This window comes from Parasteatoda tepidariorum, chromosome 10 (genome assembly GCF_982258835.1).
Source record: "Parasteatoda tepidariorum strain Cologne lab strain chromosome 10, Ptep-v5.0, whole genome shotgun sequence".
Lineage (NCBI taxonomy): Eukaryota > Metazoa > Arthropoda > Arachnida > Araneae > Theridiidae > Parasteatoda > Parasteatoda tepidariorum.
In genome coordinates, this window is record NC_141764.1 from 6262281 (window position 1) to 6288357 (window position 26077).

General features: G+C 27.6%; 1 protein-coding gene across 2 annotated transcripts in view; it reads left to right on the plus strand.

The window, feature by feature from the left end:
- The first annotated feature begins 1752 nt into the window (after nt 1–1752).
- Nucleotides 1753–26077, plus strand: part of mbt (serine/threonine-protein kinase PAK mbt) — a 49935-nt gene continuing 25610 nt past the window's right edge. The window contains exon 1 of one of the 2 annotated variants that reach the window (XM_087154151.1): nt 1753–2002. Coding sequence is in view for 1 of the 2 variants with exons in the window: in XM_087154150.1 (XP_087010276.1) it covers nt 17984–18018 (35 nt within the window). In the remaining variant the exon portion in view is untranslated. Of the gene's footprint in view, nt 2003–17960; nt 18019–26077 lie in introns of those variants that run through there. The other variant, XM_087154150.1, reaches the window with a different exon arrangement.

Below are 26077 nucleotides of genomic sequence, written 5' to 3' on the forward strand. Positions count from 1 at the left end.
TCTTGATCGTGTTTAGTGGCTAGGATGTGAAAGAGCAACTGTCCCGGGCATCCAGCCAAAACGAGCATTCAACATATCAATGGAGCACACTAAAACTTTATATCAATTAGCAATTAGTTTTAGATAATTACAATTGCAGAATAAGTATCTTATTATAGAATGAAATGTTTCAAAAGACATATATCTGTTAATGTTTAACATTTAATCAACGGAAAAACAGAACCAATATTGAAATCTAACGAATTTATTATTTATAATTATTGATAAGGTTTGTGACAGAAAAAAAAATTAAAGCCTGATAGATTTCAGAATTTTAGAAACACCTTCTAGTTATACTATTCAATCAAATAGGTTTCGATTTCTTTCATCCCGATCTCATTAGTGATTCAGCATATTTCGATATCATTTTTGTTTCGTTCTTAATTAATATTAATTTGTTTGAGACAGTTAATTTGTCTACCTCTTTTACTACATTTTCGAGGAGTTTAAAAATATAATTTTTTTTTTTTGAACTGACAATTTCTGTCCTTTTTTGGACATTTTAAAATGCTATTTAAAACTGCTGCATATCACATGAAAGCATTAAATATATCATTTGTACAATTTTAAAGTAAAATAAAAGGGAATCCTGATCCTTAGAAACAGATAATAAATAGTCTGATGATCGAATGATGGGGCAAAAAAAGAAAAACTTTTTTACCTTTCAAACTAAAAATTTTTTTATTTATAAATAATTTATTAATACTCAAATTGCTTGAAAGATGATATGTTCCCTACTAATGACAACGAAGTTTTTTCTTTTATTCAGTCATTTATTTATATTTATTATGTCCGACAATGTAAAAAGGGGAAAAAAATGCATTTTGGGCTTCTGAGGGCCCCAGCTCCGAATTAAACTTAAAAAAAAAAGAAAAAGGGGGAAAGTAGGATCTGGTGGCCCTTGTCATCTCGGGGGCCCAAGCTACAGCTTATTTAGCTTATACGAAATCCGGCCTTGATTGTCATAGATGGAGGGTGGTCATAAAGTAATGGCTCGTCGGTGCATACGTACATTAAATTTTCTTCATAATTTTTTGCTTTTGGAATATTTTTAAGACAAAGAAGCAGGAAAACAATTTTAGATATTAAAAAAATGATTAAAAATATTTTTTAATTTGTTTACCTCATATATAAAAATAAGTGTTGCGAGTATTTGTTGATGAAAAACATGTTATTTATACATGAAATTTTTATAGTAAATGCAGGAGTTTCATTAGTGAAGTTTTAAATAAAAAAATTTTTTAAAAAAAATCGATTTTTTTCAAACAACAGAAGTTAAATAAATTAATAAAAAATACTGAAATACAAATATATTATTTTCAAAGATTCCTCACATTTTCAGGAAAGGACATCAGACTATAAAAATGTCATGCTTAATAAAATAATTAATGAAATTAATAAATAAAAACTTCTCTAAAAGCATTGAATTGACACTTGATTCAGTCATCCAGAGAGAGCGGTGCAGCTTTACTGCGCGTGCGTCAAAAGATCTTCCTCGCTTTGGGAGGAGGCTAAACGTTCATGATACAAAGCATTTAGGTAACGATTTAAATAATAATAATGAAATGAAGTATAGAATAAATGATATAAAAAAATCTTCAAAAACTTTTTTTAGCGAATTATAATTTTATTTCAAGATTTTTTTGATTCGACGAAAAATGTTTTACAGCGCTACCTATTGGAGAATGAAACAGTCTCTTGTGAAACATGAGTAAACAGTAAAGCGGCAATATATATAATCTTCATGCAAATGTTTGTCGTTTCAGGGGTGTGTGAAATGTTAAAGAATTTCACGTAACTATTAATTATAACTCCATAATTACGAAATTCCAATGCTATTTATTAAAAATAATTTAATTTATATTGTTTGTGCTACGTTACTATGGTTATGGGAGATTGATTAGAAACTATACTCTAATCTCAACATGTCTTTTTATTTAAAATAATTTTAGAATCGGAAAAGGTAAGTTTTTTTTTTTTTTTCATTATTATTATTTATATTTGGTGCTAAGGTATGCCATGGGTGAAATCGCATTTTAGCTTTTCCAAATCGCAGAAATTTTTTTTTTTATTCTTCAGAAAAACTTTTTATTAAAGTATAAATGAGTGAAGAAATAATTCTACTTTGAATATAAACTTTCAATGTTTTATCAACAACAGGTGTGTATGATTCGTATACATAGTATTGCTGCATAGTAAACAAAGATCGTCAAATCAATTTAAAAATAACTTTATTTTGTATTATCGTATAATGTTACATAGCGTGACAGATAATAATTCGTAATTCAATTATTTGTATTTTTAAATAAGCAAAAATTTACCAAATAATATAAGTGTAAGTTTGCGAGTTGGAGTAATAGGTAATAGAATTGAATGAGTATTTTACCCAATCTTAAAATATTCGGAGTGATAAATATTATTTTACACCACGTCACACTTATGAATTATTTGTTTTAGAATAAGAGTCAATAGCTACTTTATATATATATATTTTTATTTATAATCAAGTGACAGTTTGGTATTTTAGGTGTAAATAAAGACTGAATTTAAGTATGAATTTACTATTATACAAAGAATTTAGTTTATTTGCCCTGGTTTTTAGTTACAAGTTAGTTATCTTTTAAATAAATTTAATTAGCTTTTTATTAAAAAAAATTTAATATTAAAAGTGTCAAAATAAATTTTCTGTTTTCAAGCACTAGTTGGGGATATTTCTGCATTGTGATTTGTCGCACCAACTACAATCGCCAAGGGGTCAAATAGATTTTAAGCATGCAAATGTTTTTTAAAAAGAACATGTAGATGTTTGCTTGCGGGTGACTACGAGTTATACCTTTCGAGTTGGCTACTTTCTGTGATTTTTTTTTTTTTTTTAGTTTCTCGCTTGCCACTGCCCAGAAGTTTTCAAGACTTGGCAATTATTCTGCCGCAGGTCACGATACGAAAATCTTCCCCACTAGTTTAATAATACGCAGCGGCTGAGTTCCCTGTCACAGATTCAGGGTTCTATCCTTAGACAGGGGTAAGGTTGATTCCAGCCTCCATCCCTTTAGAGGGAAGAAACAATTTAGTTACTATTTTTTTTAATTGTAGCAAATACCACTTTTAAAATAATGCATTAAGTATATAATTTTATACCTCAGTGGCACAGCAAGACCATTTAACTGTATTTGCTTTTAAATCCTAACTGAAGTGAAAAATAAAATTTTTTTGAATGAAAAAAATATTTATATGCATATTAGTCCCTTAAAGATTAATTAATGTAATTTCAGAAAAGTTCGTTAGTTTTTCTTTTTATTTTTGGTATTATTACCGAAGTTACTATTTTACTTAATCTCTGTTTTCTTGTTCTAAAGAAGTGTTTTTAAATTCTATAATTTATTGGAAATAATTTTTGGAAAATGAATGATACTAAATATCAAAATGTTCCCTCCTTAACAATTTTTTATACTTTTCATTAAATTTTTGATATGATAAATTAAATTTTTTACCAAAACATTAAATTTTAAAAACTACATTAAATTTGAACCAAAGGAAATGTTTTGCGAAAACAATAGTAGAAAGTTTATTTTTAGAAGAGGGAAATAATAAAGAACATTAGAGATTGAAACGACAGTGGCAATGAATTTATCCCACGAAATCAAGAATAAATTGTGAGTTTTTACAAAGTCACGTTTTTACTCTTTCTGTTGGGGAAGTAGTAAACTTGCTTGGAATCTTTTCTCTAGTTTTTGAGGGTGATTCATTCAGTGTTATATCAAACAATAAACATTCATGATAAAATAAAATTTTCATTTGTAATTTTGTTATACTAGAATTAAAAAATTTATAAAATGAAGACAGGTTTTATGTTGTACTAGTGATACTGTTCAAGTACTGTTTTTAAGAAAATCTTTACAGGTAGGATGACCTGGGGTAATTCCTGATCAAAAACAAAGATCTATTTTGTAAGAAAACTATTCAGAATAGAATTATAATATTTACTGGAGGTTTGAGGCTATATGAGATGATGTTTTGTTTGAAAATCCAATTAGAATTTAAAATATTTAAAATTTTTAGTGATCAGGAATTACCCTTTCTCTTGATCCTTTCTGGGATAATTACTGATCACCAGTTTTAATCACAAATGGGCTGTTTAAAAATAATTATACAGTGGTAATTAACAAATAAGACATCAAGATCAAACAAATAAAACTAACTTACTAACTCAGTGGCGCGACAGCCCATTAAGAGGGCCAAGGTCGACTGTGCCCATCTCAGTTTTCTTGACCTTGGGCTCTGGGGTGCAGGAGCATATGTTCCGGTCAGGTGGTCAGCCAAACGCGGAATCCCCAGTGTTAGTTCCCAAGCATGCTTGGTACTCATTTTATCGACCCACTGAAGGGATGAAAGGCTGAGTCGGCCTTGCCCGGCCCAAGGACCTGTGGCATGACAGCGCGAAGCGCTACCGCTCAGCCACCGGGCGGTCTCAAACAAATAAACCAAAAATATATGTTTCAGCAGCTAATAAAACGATTTATTTAAAAAGCAAAGATGAAGGTTAACACTTTAAATTTTTCAAAAATCTTTGTATTGTGCCATACATTTTAGGCAAGCAGCCAACTCATTCTCATGTTCTGCTGGAATATAAGAAAGAGTTCCCACATGGGTTACTTTTGCTGGATTTTGTAACTTCATTAAGGGAGAGTGTAAAGTTAAGTAAGGTATGTCAACAGCTCTGGCAGCAGCTCTCACATTGAAATTTTCATTTTCTATCATTAAGAGAAATTTAGTAATTAAGAAATTTTAATTACTAGAACTAATTTTGCTTTCTAGAAGCTTAGTATCCTTTTTAGGCTTATAATTTCTCACCATATTTATATTAGGCTAATTTATAAACTTAAAAACAGGGTTGCCAGGTTTTTGACATGTGACAGTTTTTGACGGTTTAAACCGTCACGTCAAAAACCTCACTGTCGAAAATGTCAAAAACCTATATTCATATGTGAAATTTAATTAATACATAAAATTTATATATTTTTTATAAAGGATAGTGTTTCTAAATATGTTCTAGAAAAAATAAATTTAAAATTTTGAAGAAACGCTTATATTTTGAATAGTAACCAAAATCTTGTACTTTTGAAAGCTCACATCTTTTGTAATATTATGTATTCATTTTCATGTGTTATTGAAAATCTGCAGTGATATTATTAAGAAATTTATTTATAACCAAATTTAGTGTATAGTATTATGCTAAAAATTAGACATTTTTAAAGATAAACATTAGCAGTTTTGTACATTTTAAGAAAAATCTTTTTAATATTCTTTTAAATCTTCTTAATAATCTTTTTAACATAAAACAATACAAATTTAAGTGCTTTCTGTTAAATACACAGAGTAGTTAGTTTCGATTTACAGTATATTCAGCCTATTCAGTTACTATGCTAAAAATTTAGTTTATCCAAATACTTGTGAATTTCATTTTGCTGAATACTATATAGTTTTGTTGAATATCTAAATATTCAGCTGTTCAATAATTACTTCTTGCTTTCAAGATATGCATTATTTGTATTCTTAATACAAGTGGAGAAAAAAAAATTAAGAGATAAAAATTGTTTTAAAATAATAAGTGTAATGATTATAAATAAATATAATAAACAATATGAATTATATTTATCATTATTCACAAATATAACTACTTTTAAATTCAAATTAACATACTGGATAATAAAGATATTCGGTATAACGTTAAAAATTTTTTTTTATACACTTGTATCAAATTTGTATTTATGGAACATAACTTGTAAGTTCCTTATAAATATTAGTTATATGTTCCTTATATGTTAAAAGGCATAGTAATAAACCTCTTAATTTTCTTAAGTATCAAAAAAAATTTTTTTTTTCAAAATATAAATATTTAAACAATTTTTGTGCAAAATTTTTCTGCACATGCATTTGAATATAAATTTCTGAGATTTTAAATCTGTTATTTTACCTTAATTTTAATTAAAAAATATTTTAAAACCTGCTGATTACCTGTAGTATAATTAAATTTCAATATAATGCATGGCAACTGTTGGTAGTTTTGAAGTTTATTTATTTTCTTGGCAAACTTCAGTTTTTGACGGTTTAAACCAGTATTATACCCTTGTCATGTCAAAAACCCAACCCTGCTTAAAAATTATTCTAACAATGTACACACATAAAATTAAGATAGAAGCAAGGTAAGACAAATTGGAACACATTTATCTAGCATACGGTTAAAAACAAATTTTGTGATTAAATTGAGGTAAAATATATTTTATAGTCGTTCGACTTGATAAATATGAACTATTACTTAAGAAAAGACTAATTTTTAGCTTATTTTAATACTATTTATGAAACGAAATGACAATGATCAGGAATTACCCCAGTGATCAATAATTACCCCATCTGTAGGGGGCAACATTTGATATAGTTTCCTATAATCAATAATAATGTTTACAGTAGATGTGAAACAATTAAACAAGAGCTTACACTATTTTCATATCAAAGAAAAAGAAAGTAACTCAAAATATTTACTAAGAGTAGGAGGATGATATTTTTACAGAAATGTGCACTTTTTGAAACCCATCTTTGAAATGGAAAATACAGAAAGCAGTTTAAAAGATACTTATTTTGTTAGATTAAACAATAAACTATTATTAAGTAAATGTAGCTGTACCTTAGTAAAGTGTACAAGCATTCTTTTCCATGTCTCTAATTTAGAAAAAAATTATTTTTTTAAAATAAAACTTAGGTGATCATTATTTACCCCAGAAACAGAGTGATCGTGAATTACCCAGTGTCACCCTACTTTGTTTGTCTTTTAAGAGGCTAGTATTGTTGCTCTTTGTTCCCAGAAGTTTTTTTTAACCTATAATTCACTTTATTTCCCAAACGAATGCACAACATTTATTGAAAAATTGAAATATTTGTAAATGTTGCATTTTCCATTTCATTTTAGAGAAAGGATTCAGTCTTCTCAACAATGTGTAAATCTATAAAAATTCACTTTTAATAATTATAATTTTTCCGTATTGAATTTCAATCTATAAAAATTCCCTTTATTTTCCAAACAAATTTACAACATTCATGAATGAATTAAAATGTGATTTATAAATATTGCAGTTTCCCTTTTATTTTTGAAAATGTTTTCAAAGTTCCATCTGCAATGTGGTAACAAATTTTCTTAAGTTCTTCATTAAAATACAGTCGAACCTGTTTAACTCGAATTTTACGAAAAAGGCAAAATATTTGAGATAGAAGTTCCGAGTTACACAGGTACTTTAAAAAATTAAATTTAATTAAGAAATTAAATTAAAAATGCTTTAATTATTTTTAGTAGAATTTTTGTAGTACCTTCTTTGTTACGATTATTCTTTTAAGGTTAGAAAAAGCAGCAAATCCCCCATAACCAACATTTCCCTGAGATTCAAGAAAAGTTTGTAAGAGTTTTACAGCTTTTTCTGCCTCTTTTGCACTCCCTTTTGGTTTATCAATATGATCTTCAGCTTTTTCATCTGATATTCCTTTGACATTATGTATGATTTTCGCATGTTGCCATACTCATAAAAATCTTCAAAATTAATGTCAACATTAAATCCAGATTTTATTGCATTCCATTCTTGCTAATTTGGCACTGCATTTGAAGTGTCAACAGTTTCTTCTTTACTGATGTCTTCAACCTCTTGGTCATCATCTTCACAGCATTCTTAAAACCAGCCTTTTTAAAACCAATTTGGATACTTTTTAGAGTCGCATTTTTCTCCAGGCATAACAGCCATTCTGATAGCATCCAACACATTTATCTTTGGAAGATAACATTTTTCATCAATGGCATCTACAAGTTTGTGTACCAACTTTTTTCTATTGTTCACTTTAACACTCCTAATTATCCTTTGATCCATTGGTTGCAATTTTGAGGTGAACATGAATTTCAATTCCTAGCCTAGCTATTGCTATTCGTAGCTTCTTATTGATATTGAAAGCTAGCCCCTCGTAGTCACTCCATCCTACTCATCAACCCCTCACTTACTGCCAGAATCATTGTATTCCTTTCTAATTAAGGAATTGCTGGGATAGTGATCGAAATTAATCTCTGTCTGCAAGTTCTACTGATAAAGAAAGTTTTGTTGTTTGGACATTTGTGATCCATTATTACATGGTGCGTAGCATTTTTAAAAAGTGCTTAAAGGTGCTTATTTTCAATATTCGTTTTTTAAAAGCTTTGAAAGGTGCTTTTTTCATTGGGTGTTTTCAAAAAGTGCTTAATTTTCCCTTTTCGAAAATGAGATTTTTTTCTTTACCATGTCGGTTTTTGTCACGTATCATGCAAAGCGTGCTTTTCACATTGTTCAATTCAACGTTTTTCCAATTCATTCAACGATATATTTTGGCGTATTGTTGTTTCATAGCGTATGAAAGCGCCTATCATTTTACATGTTTGATGAAATACTTGCGAGTCCGCATGTGCGTCTACCGAGCTGGTTTCGTTGAGATTGTTGCACTCTCATGTGTAATTATGTTGCATTTAGCAAGATATTCTCAATTTCAGGCTTCATTTCCCCCCATCTGATATTGAACCGAAAAGTCTCTTGATCATTTTATAATGGCTAATATAATCAAAAAAAGAGTTTTTTGTCAGAAATTAGTTAATTTTTTTCATGATCATGTAATGTCTTTGAAAATTATTTTGCATTTTGTTAATGTATATAGTGCTTGCAAATATTTTTTGAATGCTTAGGTACTTAAAAGGTGCTTATTTTTTGTTGAAAGATTTGGCTAGGTCTAATTCAAAATACTGAGGTTTTGGAAAGAAAAAAAAAAGTTCCGACATTAACATGGAAGATACATTGATTTTAGACAGTGAATGTAGGGAATTTTAGAAATTTTGAGATAGGCTTTCGAGATAAACAGGTTCAACTGTAATATTTGAAGTTTTGTTAGAAATTTTTTTAAATAATTAAATAGTGTTATTATTTTTTTTTTAAAACAACAATATTCAATTAATGCAAGAGATGAATTTCCTTTTGAAATATAGATTATCAAAAATTCTCAATTGGCTGCCCTCCTACATCAATATTTTATTGTCAAATTTATAAAATAATTCTGATTAAATACTTTTATACATTGATCTTACTAGTAAAAATTTGAAAAATGTTTTAAAAATTAATTTTAATTTTTTTAAAAAAAAATAGTAAAACAAAGACAAAAATGTCCTGTCCGCAACATTTTACCTATTATAAGTCCCCTTTTCAGCATGTAAAAAAATATTTTTAAGATTAGTTGTTAATTAAAATAATTTTTGGAGTTTTGTGGCACACAGTTTCTTTTGTAGTTAAATGGTGTTAATTCAATGAAAAATAATGTAAAGACCATTCAACTAGAATTAGTGCAGAAATTCCATTTGAAGTATGGTTTTTTGAAAGTGTTTAATTTTGATGTCCCCTCGTATGACTATTTTCTCTAATTTTTAAAAGGTAAACTTTGTGTAAAATTCCAATTTGACTTACTTTTATAAATTGGTCTTAAAGAATCTTTAGCAAATTTTAAAAAATTTTCTCCTTTTTCCCTCTTTTTTAAAAAAAAAAAAAAAAGAAAAGAAAAAAAAGCACAAACAAGGACAAAATGTCCCGCAACATTTTACTTACCATAGAATTGCGCTATCACTTTGTTTGCTACATTATTGAAGTAGCTGAATGCTTTTAACATATTTACAGGGTATCTGCGCACCTGGAAAATCATGAAAAATCATGGAAAGTCTTGAATTTCAGTAGCGAACAAAATTTGTCAAGATTATAACTATATTAAAAAAAAAAAATCATTGATTTAGATCGCCGAAAAATCTCATTTTTAAAATGAATTAAATTTAACCCCTCCTCCCAATTTCATGGTATTCCGAATATCTGAATTTGTAACGAAATCCCCTCTCACAGTCATATTTTTATTAAAATTTAAAATGTTTTTATCATGTTCTTTAAAAATTATGGTGCTCTTTCAATAAATGAAAGGAAAAAACGGCATTTCTAGAGCAAATTATTTTTTAAACTTCTGTGATTTCAGAATTTTGATTATTATTATTTTTTTTATTTTATCAGTTTAAAATTCTAGCTGAAGCAAGCCAGTTCTTGTCATTAGCGAAATATTTTTATCCCTAAATGTGAACAGAAAAATCATTAGTATTTTTATTCAGAAATGAGAACTCCGGAGTATTTCTTTCCTTTCCAATGAACAAGAAAAATATCTTTTACATATAATTCTGCAGTAGAAAAGAGAAAGAAAAAATTTTTTTTTGCTTTTTTATTTTTTCAGCTATTTTATATCTTCCTTTATTCTCTTTTTTAAATTTAAAATCTATAAATATGAAGATGCAGAGTATAACAGTTTGGTTATACCAATCATTTCAATTAATATTATCATAATGCTTTTTTAAATTGATTGTTGTGTTTTTGTCGGAGAAAATAGTAACTTCGTTAAGTCATGAAAATTTTTTGGAATTAGTCATGTAAAGGCATGGCTTAGAAAATCTAAAAGTAGGAGATACTTAATGCATAGATTTATCCAAAATTGTGAAAATTTTAGTGGATTGGTAAATTTCTTGTCAATTTCGCATTTAACCCTTAGCGATCTGGAAGAATTTCTAGCTTACTTAGGTATAATTGTAATAATTAATTAAAATAGTTATAAGAGTATAATTAGTTATAGTAATGAAACTTATTGTTAATATGACAACAATAAGAGTATGAAGACTTTTTTCCGCCATGTAAGCAGGGTTTGTTGATTTAAATCAGCTTGATTTAAATCACGATTTAAATCATGATTTAAATCAAATGATAATTTTAAAAAATCATTGATTTAAATCAACTGATATTTTTATATATATATATATTGATTTTAAAAGTTGAAAAACAATGTTTTAAATTATTGATACTTTAATTATTTTCTTTTCTTAGTTTTAAAATTTATTTTAAATAAATTGCTGCATTAAATAATTTTAGTTAACGAAATTACTTTCTTTCTTGATGTGTGTTAAATTTCAACACATTTGAAATTACAATTTTAAAAATCTTTTGATTCTTGAGATTGAAAGTACAGATTGAAGTAAACATTTAATGCAGTCTTAATATAGACTTGCATAACTGTAGAAAGTAATTAATAAACATGAAATATTTTCAAAAAAAAAATGCAAATAATGTTAATTAAAATTCTACCTTTTGATTGAAAAAGCATGGAATTAAAATCTACATTATATTTTATTGGTGGAAAATGTATATTTCTGAAGCTTGAGGTTATATTAAAAAGAAATTACCCTCATATGCCAAAAATAGAAAAAAAGGCTGATGAATTTAGATATTCTTTTTCCTGATATAGTATCATTCTTCCCTTTCGAAGTCTATTTGAAGCAGTAGGGTTATTAACTGGTATTTTTTTCTCATAATATGTTTACAGTATCTTTGACATTATCAGATTTTCTATAAAGAAATTTTGTGAAAAAAAAATTCCAAGGAGTACATAGATTTTTTTTAAAAATTAATTAGCCTAACTTATCTATTTTGATATAGGATTAAAAATGAATATTTTAATGTAAAAATATATAGATTAAATATTTATTTTTTGATAAATGAATAGGTTTCATTTATAAACAATATCTGTTACATTTATTTTGGCATTTTAAAAATCAAGAAGAAAAAATTTAAAAAAATCACAATTTTAAATTAAAATTATGGTTTGCTAATTGAAACTTTGTTAAAGAACAGGGAGTTAAAGCCAGGGATCTGTCCAAGCCAAATTTACTACCGTTTAGCGGTCTCTTCACAAATTCAAATTTAGGAAAAAATTTTATTTTTGAGTCTCGTACGAAACGATAAATTTGTATTTTTACCATATTTTTGTGTTGATTTTTAAATATAATTTTCAATTTTCACAAAGTATGTACCTCTCAGAAAAACCTCGACAGACCCCTGAGGAATTCTTTAAATTCTCTATTTCATCCAATCTTTAAATTTCATTCATGCATTTGTTTCAAAATGGTTGCTATGCATTCAAAGCTATGTATTATAATGAAAAATTATTTTAGCAAGTTAGAGTTTCTAAAATATTGTTATAATATAGTTTTAATATTAATTTAATTTTTTGATTAAACATTTATAAAGTTTTTTGAATCAAAAATTAAAGTTCTTATAATGTATTTGAATAAAAAAAAATAAAAAAATCTGATTTAAATCAAAAAAATTTGTTTTTTTTGTTTGTTGTTTTTTTAAAAAAAAATCAAAAAAATCACAAACCCTGCATGTAAGGTAAGTAACAGAATGCGGCTTTTATGGCGGCATCGGTTAACTTAAGGGTTGAATGGTGACTAACTCATTAGAGTTAAAAACAGTATTCAAAATGAAATTTCGAAGGCTATATTTAAGAAAATTTTTGAATTTTCTAAGGACAAAGAATAAGGAGCTAACTACTACTCCTCAAAACTGTTTTATTAAGAATTATATTTATTTATTTTTACTTCAACCTTCATTTTAGAAAGCTGCGTGCCAAAATTATATAATCGACTTATTTTGTGTATAATCGAATTTTTATTTTTACAATGAACCTCATATCATTGGTTAATTTTTTATTTTATTTAAACTTATTTTTACCTCAAAAAAAGTTTAACATCAATCCCAAAACTGAAGGCCTATAAATAATTATACATTCGGAAAAGAGCAAAGTCTATTAAGAAAATAATTTCATTTAATCTTGATTTTTATAAATGATAAAATTATTAGTAGTTCAAGAAAATTATAATATATATAATCCAAGATAGTTAAGAATTACTTAAGATAAATGTTGATTATTTTACTCCTCATGTAACTATAAATGAAATGGTATTTATGTCTGAATTTCAGCTCTGATTTTTGATCTTGCTGTGCTAACCCATGCTAATGGTGATAAAATACTTCTCTAAAAAAAGCAATACTTTCTTTTTTAAAATAGTAATCAAAGCTTGTATAGGTAATAAACAGTACAAAAATAATTTGTGCAGTTGGGTGAATGTTATTGGGTTAAGTTGGGAGAAAGTTAAAAATTATCATTTTACTTATTAAATATCAATTTAAACTTTATTTAAACAATAAGAAATATTACTTATTAATTTTTACAATTTATTTTAACAATAATGATAAAATATTTCTCTAAAAAAAGTATTTTTTTAGTAATTAGTATAATTATAACTTGAAGAGGTAATAAATTGTACAAAAATAATGTGTGTCGTTGTCAAGTTAGGTGAAAGTTAAAAATTAACTTTTTCCTTATTTTTTAATATATTTATTACTTCAATACATTTATTTATCATATATTTATTGATTTAATATATTTATTAATTTACTATATTTAATGATTTAATATATTTATTAATATTAATTTGAACTTTAACAATAAGGCAAACTTAACAAAAGTTTGGAGAGAGATAGATTTGAGGAGTTTTCATTCCCCCTTTTTTCTTCACAAATTGAAAAAATAGAATAATGCATCTATTTAATACGTGCATACACTCAAAATCATTGAAGATTTTAAAGCATTTACTCATCCTTTTTGTTCCCCATTCTCTTAGTTAATCTGCGAAAACTGATTCATTTGCATTTTCCCTTTCATCTTATTTAATTTACATCAACCGCTTTAGGTTGAAAAGAAGATTTTGCTTTCAGGCTGGAATTAAGGAAACAGAAATATTTTTTCCAAATCTATTTAAATCCGCGACATTCCGCCCACCCCTTTCGAAGAAAACAAGAGAACTTTTCTTTTGGTTCGCGAAGGTTGCATTTCGAAAGCCTCTTCACTTTGTAGTAGGCATTTAATTGTAGTGCATAGCGGAATTTCAACCATGCGTCGAAACGCACGACTGCTGCTGCTGACGATTTTTTTCTTTCTTGTGGCAACGCATTTAAATAATGACATCCACAATATGAATGAGTGTCTTTTTTTTTGTGCTGGAAAAGGAATTAACCATCGGTCCTCAGTGTCTTCATGTTACCTTACAATATTAGTGAGGGCCGTAATAGGTTGTAATGGATTTTGTTCTTAACATTCATCTTTTTTTGAGGGCAAGTTAAGCTTTATTTGGACGTCCTGTAAAAAGAAAACAAATGTCATAAAATTAAAGCAATTATATTTTGTCCTCCACCTTCCATTGGCCTTGAAATTTTTATTAATTGCATCGTCCTTTTCACTTTTATGTTATAACTTACACGCTTTTTTGAGAGAAATATATAAAATAGGCTTGAGTTGTTGATGCATAACACTGATTAAAATCGTCAGAAACAATGGACGATACTTAAGAAATCATAATGCATATAAATTTTTTGTATTATATTTAAAACATTAAATGAATACACAAATCTCTACAAATGTAATATGTCAATTACATATAAATACTTATATGTAAAACTTTGTGGTACAATTGTCTTTTTTTATGAGTTAGCAGTAGTAAATGATTGCATGCTATAAATTTATGTTTGAATATATATTACTAAAAATCTTCGTCTTTATTTATACTTATAAATATTTAATTTTTACAACTACTCAGTATTAACCGAGTACAGCGTCAAAACTTGTCTGAGTATGTTAATATTAAAAATCTGTTATTTTATCTTAGTAAACTGTTATCTCAATATGCTAAGTGTGCCGAGTACTTGGTAAAATATTAATTAAAATGATATTGTGTACATGTTGTGTTGATGTTTTAATTTTCACAAATTATTTTTAAATTTTCACAAAGTAGGTACCTTTAAAAAAAAACCTAGACAGACCCCTGCAAGTCGAATTTATAGTTTTAAACAGACGAAAAATGTTTTTAGAGCTCCCATCTTTTCAAGGAATTTTTAAACGAACTCTATGAAATCAAAACTGTCAAACAATAAATATTTCAAAATCTATGTTTTCAGAGGGGCTCCACGTACTTAGTAAAAAAGAGAAAAATCAGGAAGGAAAAGAGAGAAAAGACAGAATTTTAGTGATTTGCGCATGTCAAAAATGTGATATCCTTGTATTTTTTATTATTATTAATTATTTTACTCATTTACACTTTTTGTTAATAAATTTGAAGCGCCTGTGTAAATGAACATAAATATCGTATAGTGAAAGAGTAAAACAGCTCCTTTTCTTTTTTTCTTTCCCTTTTCCTAGAAAAAAAAAAATAATTCTAAACTTCCGTTTCTTATCTACGCATTCCTTTACTTTTTCTTAACTCCCACAAGGGGTTAAAGTCTTCCCTCCCTCCTGAAATTCCTTTATCGTGACGAACTCGGACAATGCAAAGCTGGTATTCATTTCATATACTATCTTTCTTCAATTTATAAAAATATTTTATTCATTTAAATCTTATTGAAATGACGCATCATTGCGCTACTGTATAAGTTCGCTATAGCGACAAAATAATTTATTTTTTTTTTGAATTAAGTTAAAATTTTTCAACTATCAATAGTAAATCTCTTGTCTATTATTATTAAAATGTATGAGTTAACATAATTAAAAACATTTCAAATTCAAGTTCATTTAATGTCGATCATGAACGGAAAATATTTCAGACCATTTATAGTTAGTAGATTGATAAAGCTTTTGTATTTTGATGACTAACAAAATCTCTGAAATTCCCCATATGTAAAATATTAGTATGTTGTGGCAACAGCTATCATGAAATTTATATGATTTCGTAAAATCTACTGGATTTTTTCCCCCTATTCATGCTGTCAGCTATGACACTACAATGCTTCAAATATATTTTCTTTTGTAACTTCTGCTGGGTTTTTTCCCATCTTGTGTTTGTATCAGGGTCTATTTTTTATCTCATTTTCAAAGGAATGTTGAGAAATGAATAAATTACTGTATTGAATTAATAATACATGGGAACTCCTCCCTTCCTCCAAATCGATCGCGTCATTGCTGGAACTCTATTACTTTTTGGAACATTTCCCACAATAATAAGTCACTGGGTGTAAACTAGATCATAAATTTTTTTAGTGGATATGCGAAATCGGATGCTGTAAAATAAGCGAAGAAAGAATGTCTTATGATCAGAATAATTTAGACTTAATCTTCCAGCTAGAATTGGTAAACTCTAAAAAGTTTTGTTTTGATTCTTTATAACTAAAATAGAGATCTTTATGGAAAACTTTGTTCTAAATACAGGGTATCTGCGCACCTGGAATGTCATGAGTTTCAGTAGTGAACAAAATTTGTCATGATTTTAACTATTTAAAAAAAAAAAAAAAAAAAATCATGGAAAGTCATAGATTTAGATCGCCGAAAAATCTCATTTTTAAAATGAAACAGGGTGCGTAGCGTTTTTAAAAAGTGCTTAAAGGTACTTATTTTTGATTTTCGTTTTTTAAAAGTCCTTAAAGTTGCTTTTTTTCATTGTGTGTTTTTAAAAAGTGCTTAATTTTCCCTTTTTCAAAATGAGATTTTTCCTTTGCTATGTTGATTTTCGCTTCAAATTATGCAAAAAGATACAGTTCAGATTGTTCTATTCATCGTTTTCACAATAATTTCAACCCCAATCTATTGCGGCGTATTGTCAGTCCGTAGCGTATAAAAACGTCATTCGTTTTACATGATTCAAAATTTCATGATTTTTGACAATTGTCAAAAAGAATGCTAAAAGATTTTTTTTCTTCACAATACGATTAAAACAAGATAAAACCGTCAATTGTCAAAAACCTTCCAACCCTACCTAATTATATTTTTTTAAAGTGCTTAAAAATATTTTTTGAGCGCTTGAAAAATGCTTAAAAGGTGCTTATTTTTTGTTGAAAAATTTGGCTACGCAACCTGTGAAATTTACCAACCCCCCCAATTTCACGGTGTTCCGAATATCTAAATTTGTATCATAATCCCCACTCACAGTCATATTTTATTAAAATATAAAATGTTTTTATCCTGTTTTTTTTAAAAATTTTTTTTATAAAAATTATGGTGTTTCTTCAAAAAGAAAAAACATGATTTCTAAAGCGAATTATGATTTATTTGTGATTTCAAAATATTTGTTATTACTATTTTTTTTTTTTTTTTTTTTTTTTTTTTTTATCAATTTAAAATTCTAGCTGAAGCAAGCCCAGTCATTGGCGAATTTTTTTTTATTCCGAAATGAGAACAGAAAAATCAGGAGTATTTCTTTCCTTTCGGATGAGCAAGAAAAGTATCTTTAGAATATAATTCCGCAGAAAAAAAAGAAGAAAAAAATTATTTGCTTTTGTATTTTTTTCCAGCTATTTTATCGCTTCAACTTTTTCTTTACTCTGTTTTTTAAAATTTAAAATCTTTAAACATGAAGATGCAGAGCTTTGGTTATACCTATCATTTCAATGAAAGTTGTTATAATGCTTTTTTTAAATTCATTGTTGTGTTTTTGTCGGAGAAAATAGTCACTTCGTTAAGTGATTGATGAAAAGTTCTTGAAATGAGTCATGCAAAGTCATGAATTTAAAAATTTAAAATGTAGCAGATAAACAATTTTACTATTTATCAAAAGGAAGAGTGAACAGGGGAAATTATAAAACATCTAATAATAAATTTTAAGGTATGTTTTCATAACTGCTAAAAAAAAATTTTCTCTCTTAGATATTTTCTTCCCCTTATGACTTAAACACCATATTTTTTTTCTTCTATCCACCCATTAAAGATGTTTTTTTTCCTGCTTCACAAATGTCTCTTTATTTTCCCCATATCCAGCATATTTATGACAAATCGATGTTCGGCCTAATGAGATTGAAATATTCGAACACACCATTTTGCCCCAGTTTACGGCACATTACAAGTCAGTCTTGCGTATCTATATAACAGGTTAGATTAGTTTTTCTTAAAGAGTGGTGCCGATATCCTGCCCTCCTCATCCTTTTTGGGGATATCCTCGGGTATCGGCATTCCTTCCGGATTTTCCATTCATTCGTCTGGTTGCCTCTCTTGGAAGATGCTGAGCGATGGCGGGATGCCGATGTGTGTTTCGTGAGTAATTGTTTGTTTACCTTCACATTTTATATCGTCTGCTTCTTCTTTCTCTGCGGTTTTGGAGTTGTTTTTTTCCTTCTTCGAATTCCAATGCAGCTGGATATATTTACACTAAGTTGATTGGAAACACCGTTGAGTGTTGATGGAGAAACAGTTCCACTGTAATTTTGCCCTACTGAAAGAAATACTACAGTCCGTAGACATATTATAAGACGCAATCTAAGATTTTATGTCAAATCTTAATTATCTGGTGATACTATACAACTTTATTGTTTGTACTGGGTTTGTACTTGTTTACGTTAGTCTATCAAGTGGTTAAACATTATAATGTAATTCATTAAAAATAAATACCAAATGGAAGTATGTAAAAAATCCCTCAACCCATTACATCTGTGTTTGAATGTAAACTCGTGCAAATCACGTGATTATTATAAAACTACAGTTTCGTCTAATAATTTAATCTAATTATTATAATATTCTAACATGATGCTTGATGTAAAAAATATTTTATTTTTGTATAATATACCGTTTAATTTATTCAATCGTCGAATTTAGATTATATATCGTCTCATTTAATCAATTTATACACGAACGTAAACAAGTGCAAACCGGTTTAGTCGCGTAAAAAAAAAAAAAAATAAAGCTGTATAGTATAGTACCTAATAATTAAGATTTTACATAGAATCGTAAAGTGCGTTTAATAATATGGCCAGGGTGTGTACTTAATAATCGAATATAACGTGTAATTTATATACAGTCAGACTTCCCTTTAACGAACTTCCATTTTGCGAATTTCTCAATTTTGTGATTTTTTTTCGAGGAACCAAGAACAATTCTTCTTAAAATAATAATCTTCTTAAAATAAAAAATTCTTCTTTGAATTTCTTCTGAAAATAATTTCCAAATAGCGAAGTGAATTTTCCATTTAACGATTTTTTTTTTTTTTTAGATCCACTTTCTCTATTTCCCAAACTATTTCAGAACATTTTAGATTTATTAACGCATTTTATGGGGGAAATCACCTAGAATTGATTTTTGCTGCCACTTAACTTTTAGACAAAGCAGTGAAATCCCTTTTTGTTTGCATTTCAAACGAAAAACTCAGATGACAAAAGGGATTTTAATCAGTAGCAATTAAGCTTAAGAATGCATGTGGCAATGTATTTTTAAAATTACTTTTATAATAATTGCATCTATAATTTTATACATAAATTATGCTTTTTTTTAGTTAAAAATATATGTAGCATGATAGTGTAGCATCTTTTTATGGCTAAGATTTATAAAATAACTAATCAATGCCAGTTTACAAGATAAAGGTATATTAATTGCTATTTTAATTATGTCTAGTATTTATGAATTTAAAACCTGTTATGTGTTTCAGTATTTCAAAAGGTGATTTTCGACTGTTTTTTTTTTTCTGTCTGCATCAAAAAATTATAATCGCTGCCGCTATTTTAACTTTACATTCTGTTTCGCTGTTATCATAAAAGTGTATCGCAAAAAGATGGAAAATAACGTACGATAATTTGTACGAAAATTGTTAACTATCAAACTCTTTGTGCTGAAACTAACGTGTTGAAGCTTATGTTATAAACTTAATGTAAAGTTTTTTAAATCTAAGTTTTTCAAAGTCATCAAAATTTTAACTTTTTTTTTTCTTCCCTAACTCTTTTTTGGTTTCAATTAATAGTTATTTCTCCATTGTTGTTGAAAAATAAATCTCTCCCGAGACCTTTGTTTTATAAGCTCTCGCTTGACTTGATATCAAAATGACAATAAAAATAACCAATTAAAAAAAAGTAAGAGAGTGAAAAATTGCATGTTGCCATATATACTTTTTAACATTTATGTCGAAATTTAAAGTCTCGATAGACCAAAAACCGTTCCCATTTTGGACTGTCATATGATATAAGGCTATCATTATAAATTGTTAACAAGAAAAATTATTTCCCATTCCTTGTTTTTTTATTTTATTGTATTTCACGTTCTGTATTACTAAGTTAAAATAATATTTTTAATTATATATATATATTTTTTTCAAATCCAGGTAATTGTTCATTTTGTTACAATTAACGTACATATTAAAAAAAAATTTCTTATTAAATTATAACAATTGTATATTTGATAAAGTTATTATAATTATCAAAATGATCATTAAAAAAAAAAAATCGACATTTAAAGGAGGGGAGGGGGGGCAATGATGAGTTGGTGAGGGGAGTCTTTCTTACTTTAAATTTGTTTTTTAAACCAAAAAGAAAAATCTCTGGGGGGTAAACAACTTTCAAAAAACTCAAAATCAATTTTATACGTATGGTTACTTTTTTTTTCAAAGTTACGTATCGAATGAATATAATGCAAACTATTTAAAACTTGCAAGTTTATTATTTTTTTTTTTTTTACAGCTTGTCAAAACAAATGAACTATCCAGAAAAAAAAAGAAAAAAAAAAGAATTTTTAGTCTTTTTTTGTTTTGTTTGGGTTCTAAATTGTACAATAATAGTTTTATATGTTTCATTTTCATTATACTTATAAACTGTTTTTGTACTTATAAAAGTTTATGAAACTTCATTAATTCTTATAACTGTAGAACTTTTGTTTTTATAGAAAATATAAAGTTTTACTAATGAAAAAGTGGACACTTTAGAAAAATAATTAGTTAAAAATCGTTTATTTAGAATTTTAGTGTCGTTACGTGAAATAGAGACTGATTTATAAAGAAATATAAGTTTCAATGCACTATAAATCAAGACCGACGTAAGATATTACGTGTCACCTGCAACAAAATTGTATGGGATCATTTTAAGTTAACACTAGAAAGACTAAAACTTAGTGCATACCTATACTGTCCAAAAGCAGTCAAAATGACTACATTGTGAAAGAGTAACTAATGTGTAAAGAAATTTTTTTAAAAATATTTTTTAATATTTTTTGTTTTATTTACTACAGTTATATAAAAAGTTATTAGTAAATATTAGCAATAAAAATAATTATAAAAGTCACAAAATTCTAAGAAATTGTGCCATTATATACATCATTGTGTTCGACGCATTTGTTTTGTGAGGCTTAAGCCTAAGATGTTTAGCTTAAGATTTTGATTTTTGTGAACTTTTTATTTTAGTTATTTTAAAGTTTCCGTTGGTTAATATAGCAGGCTTTTAACGTCGTAGCTTGATAGGTCGACTTGAGCCAAATGCTGTTATAGTAAGCGTAGTGAAATTTCTGCAATCAAATGACACAGTGAGAGTTTGGTCGTAATAAGTAATATTGTATGTATTGTGAAAGATGTGAAGCAGGCCGCCTTTTGGCAGAGCCTTCAAGTATATCGTTGTCCTTGTCAGTAAAATTACGTTAGAACGGAAATGTAGAACATTTCTTTCCCTTTTTTTAAAATTTAATATCACCTGCATTTTACATATTATTAATCTACAATTATGTAATTTCCATTTTTTAAAGATTAGATAACCTAATTCTAAGGACAGAAAATTACACGACGCATTCCTCAATCGGACTCTGGCTCTAAGAAAATCCTATATATTTCAGCTCGGGTGGGCTTGGATTGAAATTCTTCGAGCTTAGCGACTATGGTATTTTCTGTGGAAGAAATCCTGATTTCCGGATTTTTCGCTAGCCGCGATCCGGAAGTTTCAAGAAATCATTGATCACATTTATGTCAAAAAATTCTTGTATATTTTATTTAGAAATATTAGAACTGGAATTTATACTTTCATTTTTAAATATTTGTAATCTTTGTAAATAATTTTTTTTTAGAATAATAAATGTGATTAGAGATAAAAGTGAACTTATACACAATTATTCATTTAAATTATGCTTCATATAATTAATTTAGAATTTCATGTTTTTAAAATATAAATTATTTAAATTGATGAAGACATTAATTTTTTTGAAATGCGTCATTAATGATTTTACTCGAGACAATTTCAGGATTTTTGAGTTGGGCTCACAATCACCCCTGTTCTTATAACTCTGAAGAATAAACGAATCTCTTGTTATAATCTAATGATCAACATTTTAGACCAGTGGTTTCCAACTGGCAGCCCCGGGGGCCGCACCTTGCCCCGGGGCCCGCGAAGCCTTTTTTTTTGTGACCCGCGAACTAAAATATATTAGTTGTCATTTTTTTGCGGACAATTTTCGTAAAAAAAATGTATGGGTTTAAAATACTTTTCTCGTTAATAAAAACCTAATTTCTTCGTTTCTGTGGAATTTATCATACCAACGGTGCAAAAAAATTATTTCTCAGGTTTTGCACCCAAGAAAATATTTATTCAAATACAAAAATAGTCGTGTATGTTGCTCTTTTTTATTTCATTTTTTTGTACTTTGTGAATATAATTTAGCATGCGTGTATCAGAAATTTTCTCAAAGAAATTCACTTATTTAACTTTTTGAAACCACTCATTTTGGACGAAAATATTTACACACACATTTGTAAATTTAAAATGTAAATATCTATTCTCTGGTGGTTGCAGTTCAATTTGTGTGCTACTATGTAAGTTTTAATACCAACCTTTTTGAAGTTTTATATCTTAATAATTAGATATCTGTTGCACATTAATTGTTTAATACATGGGTGCACATTAAAGTTATTGTAGCCCGAATTTTTTAATATGCAATTAAATATTTTTACAAATCTACTTCTTATTTTAATTTGTAATTCAATACTTTTGTTTTGTACAATTTGGTAAAAATCTGACAGTAATATTTAATGTTCCTTCAAACATAAAAGAGTCCTTCATAAAATTTTGATAAAGTTGCGGCCCGCCATTTGATTTGTGTTATTAATTGTGGCCCCCGGCCTCATGTAGGTTGGAAACCCCTAATTTAGACTAAACATATTTACTGAGTGTTTATTAGGACCTATCATCGACTAATGTTAGACCAATTCCCTTGGATGGGGGAAATGTAGTTTTTCTTTCATTCACAGTTGTGTCATTGTTTTTCGTCGGTCAGTTGTCCATTCCCGCTTATGGATGCTTAATTTATTGGAGGTCGAAAGGATGGAACACCCGACGAGTTCACACAATTCTTCTCCGGTTCTTCATTAAATGGGGGTTAAAAGCGTGACAAGTCGATCGTGTCGCGTCATTGAAGCCAGAACAGTGTTCCACCGGTGCGTGTAATGCAAGTAGTTTAACTGTTTCGATCTCCTTAATATTCTTCTCTAGATTGGAAATGTCGGATCGATCTCCTCTCATGGAGGTCAACAGTCCTGTTTTATTTATATTTTTTTTTTCATAGAGGGTTCTGTTTAAGTTTGTTAATTAGATTTAAAGTGGGTTGGTATTTTTACCAAGAAAGTGGCAAAAATGGAAGGAAAAAAAAAATTACACGTTTATTTCTTAATGACGAATAGTGTTCCATTGGATTCTGTTAATTAAGGATTAACAACTATGAAATATATTGATGCGATTTATAAATTGAAAAAAATATGCGCTTAATGACTATAGCAATGTTCTTAAATCTTCTCTAAATTTCAATATCGATAGTTTTATAAATTCAATTTCTAACCCTTGATTTTTGTTAAATTATCTTTCTCACCCAAATCGATTTTATTGTACCCAGTCCTGTGGCAGAATATTTTCGAGCTATCTGTGACAAAACTCTCTAGCACTAATATCTTTCTGCAAGATACTTTTAATAATACAAACATGTATGTTACTAATTTAAAATAATAAAAACGCTGTGTTTACGAAAAAAAATTTTTTTTTTTTTTTAAATTGAACTTATAAAAATTTTTTATTCTAATATTATGGGTGATATTCTCGCATTATGTTGGGGGGGGGGCGCACAAATTATTTCTTGCTTCGCATTTTGTCATCACTGTAAAAAAAAAAAAAATTCTAATTTATAGTAGTAATTGCCGAATAAAAGATAGTTTTCAAAATCATGCTAATCGGACTCCTCAAATGCGTGTTTCGTTTCGAGATTAGGTTGTTGTAATAAATAATATTTTTTAAAAATATCGGATTTATAAACTATGGAGAAATCGTAGCAATAACTGTATAAAATTCGATAGAATCATTGCCTTAAAAAAGTATATATTCAAATGCAAGATTCGAATTTTCTATATTGTTTAAAATATATCGGGATATATGAAATCCGCGTGAAAATCAATATCAGTAACTACCCAAAATACAATCGGAACATTACATCGATTCACGATACTATCGGCTTAAATTGAGAGCTTCAAAAAGTGAAAAAAGGCATGATTCAAATATTACGCGTAAACTTCTAAATAAAAGTAATTATTTTCATTTTTCAAAAGAAAAATCATTCTGCAAGAACTCAGTAACATTCTGCGACTATGTCGCTGCGATTGTGCCAGGGGTACACAATGTATATGTATTTAAAGTATTCTGAAAACACGTTGTGGAACCATTAAAGTTTTTAATTTAAAAATTTGCCCTGTGCGTCGTTTTCGTTCTTGGAGAAAAAGACATTAATATTTATAGATAAGATTTCGATAATTTATCATTCCAACTCATGATTTCTTTTATTGTTTCCACTGCATTTGATCATAGTAATTTTCTGACATGTGTGTTTCAAAAAATAACTTGTTACAAACATTAACCTTTTTAATTTAAAAGTTTGCTACTGCCTGTCTTTTTTTTTTTCCTTCCTAATGAATTAATATTTATAAATTAGATTTTTTTAAATTTATCATTCATACTCGCGATTTCTTTTTTTGTTCACACCACTATATTTGATTTAATGATGTGTGTTTGGAAAATAATGTGTTTTTATTTACAATGATGTGTTTTTATTTACAATGTTGTAACAATCCATAATTAGGTGAAAATTTTCGCCTCGTGATCCTTTTTTAATCCTGCTCGGTGTAAAAATATAGTATTTAAATACAAAAATTCGAAGCCGTGAAGTTAAAAATAAAATATATTCAGTCACTTTGAAATAACAGCAACCATATTAAAGACTGTAATAACTGTGCAAATCTGAATATATCTTACTTAAATTACTATTAAAGGGTAAAGAATATATATATATATATATATATATATACTAATCTACTGTTTGTATTTGATAGATTTCACATGTTTCTTTTACATTTTTATGGTTAAAGAAATTATGAAGCATGTGTGATTTTTTAAAAAAATAATTTACAAAGAAAAATTTACTATATTTAATAAATACAATGTAAAAAAAATATTTGTTGGAAGCATATTTACAATAAACTCATTAAGTTTCAAAAATAGAACATATAATGCACAAATAAAAAAAGCAGAAAACAGTCTTATTTGATTTAAAAGCATGTGCTGTGAGTTTACTTTGAATAAGTTGATTTAAGAAACTAATTTTTTAATGGATTGATACGTTAATCATGATTTGAAGGGTTAACTTAATGGTTAACTTAACTTAAAGGTTAACTTAATTTAATCTTCTAATTACGAAATCATACGTGAAAACATATGTTTGGTGAATAAACACACACCCTTTTTATCCAATGATTTTAGGCCTATAGATTTGAAGCAAAAGATAATCCATATTGTTTTGTTAAAGGAGGTAAAAAGTTAGGATACCGTGATTTTATTTTTACATATTTTTTTATGTTTCGGGGAGCTATTTACAAGATCAAAAAAATTTCCCTTGAACTTGTTTATCCAAAGAATATTTCTCACTAATTTTAATAATAATTTATTAATTAATTCAATCAAAAAATCTTTTTCATAAAATTAAAAAACAAATTAAGTTCTTAATTTTTTTTTTTTCGCTTCAATAATTAATGTTACGTTTTCAAACTTTTATTACTCGAAATATTTTTTAACGTTCTTAAGAGGGTTCTCTCCCATTTTAACTATTTGGACCATATTTTCACTACGAAATAATTTTATGATATGAATACATAAAAAAATGTCACCTATTTCAAGTCTGATTTTGTGAAGTAAGCATGTATAGTACTAACTGATTAATAGTAGATACAGTAAGCAAAGTAAAAAACAAACCATCCTGAATACTTTTGTTCTAATGATCGGATCTTCTCGTTCTAGGACTCAATCTTAAAGGTTTGAAGGGGTGACCT